The sequence below is a fragment of the Nicotiana attenuata genome, unplaced genomic scaffold (genome assembly GCF_001879085.1).
Source record: "Nicotiana attenuata strain UT unplaced genomic scaffold, NIATTr2, whole genome shotgun sequence".
Lineage (NCBI taxonomy): Eukaryota > Viridiplantae > Streptophyta > Magnoliopsida > Solanales > Solanaceae > Nicotiana > Nicotiana attenuata.
The window spans coordinates 19,855-22,469 of NW_017671953.1; the positions used below are offsets into that span (position 1 = coordinate 19,855).

General features: G+C 39.9%; 1 protein-coding gene across 1 annotated transcript in view; it reads left to right on the forward strand.

The window, feature by feature from the left end:
* The first annotated feature begins 209 nt into the window (after positions 1–209).
* Positions 210–2,615, forward strand: part of LOC109211032 (ATP-dependent DNA helicase Q-like 5) — a 9,996-nt gene continuing 7,590 nt past the window's right edge. Inside the window, exons 1-4 of the mRNA XM_019374531.1 lie at positions 210–1,499; positions 1,586–1,639; positions 2,109–2,218; positions 2,347–2,559. Coding sequence (XP_019230076.1) covers positions 294–1,499; positions 1,586–1,639; positions 2,109–2,218; positions 2,347–2,559 — 1,583 coding nt within the window. The 5' untranslated portion in view covers positions 210–293. The remainder of the gene's footprint in view (positions 1,500–1,585; positions 1,640–2,108; positions 2,219–2,346; positions 2,560–2,615) is intronic.

Sequence of the window (2,615 nt, forward strand, 5' to 3'; positions counted from 1 at the left end):
TGATCTGAGTGAAAATTTTGAAAAACAGTTTTTTTGGAAATTTGTAAATTTTCGAAAATTTTTAAAATGCATCTTTAAGTGAAATTGAAAATTTTATAAACAAATGCTGATTACGGAAAAAAGTGAAAATTTTTTGAAGAAAAAGAAAATTTTTCTTATGTCCAAACGGGCAATGACGAAATTTTGTTTATACGAAGTGACAACATTGACCTTCAGAGGATCTTGGCGGGAAAAACTTTGGAGGTAAGAGTGAAAAAGCAAAAGTCCAGTCTTTAACTCCGAGCAAATCTTCCATGGATTCCGACTCCGATTCCGATGGCTCTCACGTATCCTCAACCCCACCACGCCACCCTCCTCAACCGTCGCCGTTGCCGTCGCGCCGTGCTCTTCTTTTTACCGCAAAGTCAAGAACCCAAGCCAAAAACACCTCTATAACTTCCACAAAATCTTCCCGCCCAATTCTAAGACCAAAACCCTCAACCAAACAACCCAGAAAAAATCCTCCTTCAAACCCTAAAACCCTAGAAAACCCAATTCAAAACCCACAAAATCCCTCCAGTTTACCCTTCCAAATTCACAAAAACGACACCATTTCAAGTGAAGTTCTTCCAAATTTAACGAAAAATGCTTCCTGTTCGAAACCCCTAATTCAAAATCCACTTTCCCCACCAAAATTCTCCGATTTACCTTTCCAAATCCACCGTAACGACACCCTTTTATCCAATGACAACAGTTCTGGTGAAGTTCTTCCTGCTGGAGGCTTGTGCGTATCCAAATTTGCTTCCTTTTCGAAAACCCGAAAAGCCATTCTCAATCTTGAGCCTGCTGAAGCTGATCCTATTGAACCCCGATTGGCTCAACAGACTGAAAAGAAGGAAGCAGTTGTCAGGAAACATCCTAATTTAATAGGGAGCAACGTGTCGTCTTCGTTGCCAGTAAAGAAGGTTAAATGTGTTAATGAGGGTAACTTTGTAAGGCTCAACATAAATGGTTATGGTAAAAAGTTTGCATCAAAATTCAAAAGAAGGAATTCTAATTCATCAAGCGGTAAAAAATTCTATAGAAGATGGAAAAAGAAAGTTGGGGTTGTAGGTAAGGAGGGGGAAGGGGGGAACGGTCTGTGTGATGAAGAAGGTTTAGTTGTGGAAGTTAAGGGAAGAGGAGGGGAAAGATTGGATTTTGATACAAAGTTGATTGGAGATGCTGTGATGAGGGTTAGAAATGAGGCGTCGGATGAGAATTTGTTGAGGTTGTTAAAGCTGACTTTTGGTTATGATTCATTTAGAGATGGCCAGTTGGAGACAATCAAGATGGTGCTTTCGGGGAAATCTACAATGTTGGTTTTGCCAACGGGTGCTGGGAAGTCGCTGTGTTATCAGTTGCCGGCAATGGTTTTTCAGGGAGTTACGGTTGTTATTAGCCCCTTGATTTCTTTAATGATTGATCAGCTAAAGCAGCTGCCTGCTGCTGTGGAGGGTGGTCTTTTGTGTAGCAGCCAGGTTGCGTATAACTTATTAGCAATTTTAGCCCTGTCGAATTTATGGCATTTTGAGCTATTCCTGAGTTAATGTTTTCACTGTTGCAGACACCTGAGGAGGTTTTGGAAACTTATAAGTTACTAGAAGAGGGATCCATAAAGGTAAGCTTTTTTTTACTTCCTCCAAATTTGCTTTGATGTACTCCCAAATGTGTGACCTAGCAGCCGACGGAACTGGAATGGAGATCATAGGAGACTAGGGTTCTAATCCCAGCCGAGGCCAAAAAAAAAAAAGGCTAGGTGATTTCTTCCCATTTGCCTAAAGCCTTGGTGACTAGAATTACTCCGTACATGTACTGATAGAATGATACATGTACCCATTGGAATAGCTGATGTGTGCAAAGCTGCCGGACACCACCATTATCAAAGTAGCTTTTATCCATTCACTATCACATTTAGTCACACATCTGCTGGCCAAGTTTAATGTGGACTTTCTTGGATGAGCATATAATACTCGATCTCATTTGAGTGTTGACTAATATTATAAACCAGATACGATAGCAGTTCCTTGAGATCATTTTCTTTCCGGTATCTCCTTGTCCTAAAAAATAAGTGGATGCTTATGTTTCAGGTCCTTTTTGTTTCACCAGAGAGGTTTCTCAATTCAGAATTTTTATCCATTTTTTGTGACACTCAAATTTCACTTGTGGTTATTGATGAAGCCCACTGTGTTTCTGAATGGTGAGTCTGACCTTTTCAAAGTTACATTTTCTAGTCTAGCTTTGCAACTTTGTTATCTTTTCTCTTTTTCTTTTGCTTATTTAAATGTAACTTCTATGTGGTATCAACAATCACGAACATTTTGGTAGGTCACACAACTTTCGGCCTTCATATATGCGGCTTAAAGCATCATTACTGCGTGATAAACTCGGGGCTCAATGCATACTTGCAATGACAGCAACAGCAACTACTAAAACATTGTATAGTGTGATGCATGCATTGGATATTCCATCAAGTGATCTTATCCAAGCAGTGAAACCAAGGGATAATTTGCAATTGTCAGTATCTCTGAGCGAAAACAGGTAAGTCTATCATAATCTTTTCCCTTGACAAAGTGAATAACAACCTCCCCCCCCCC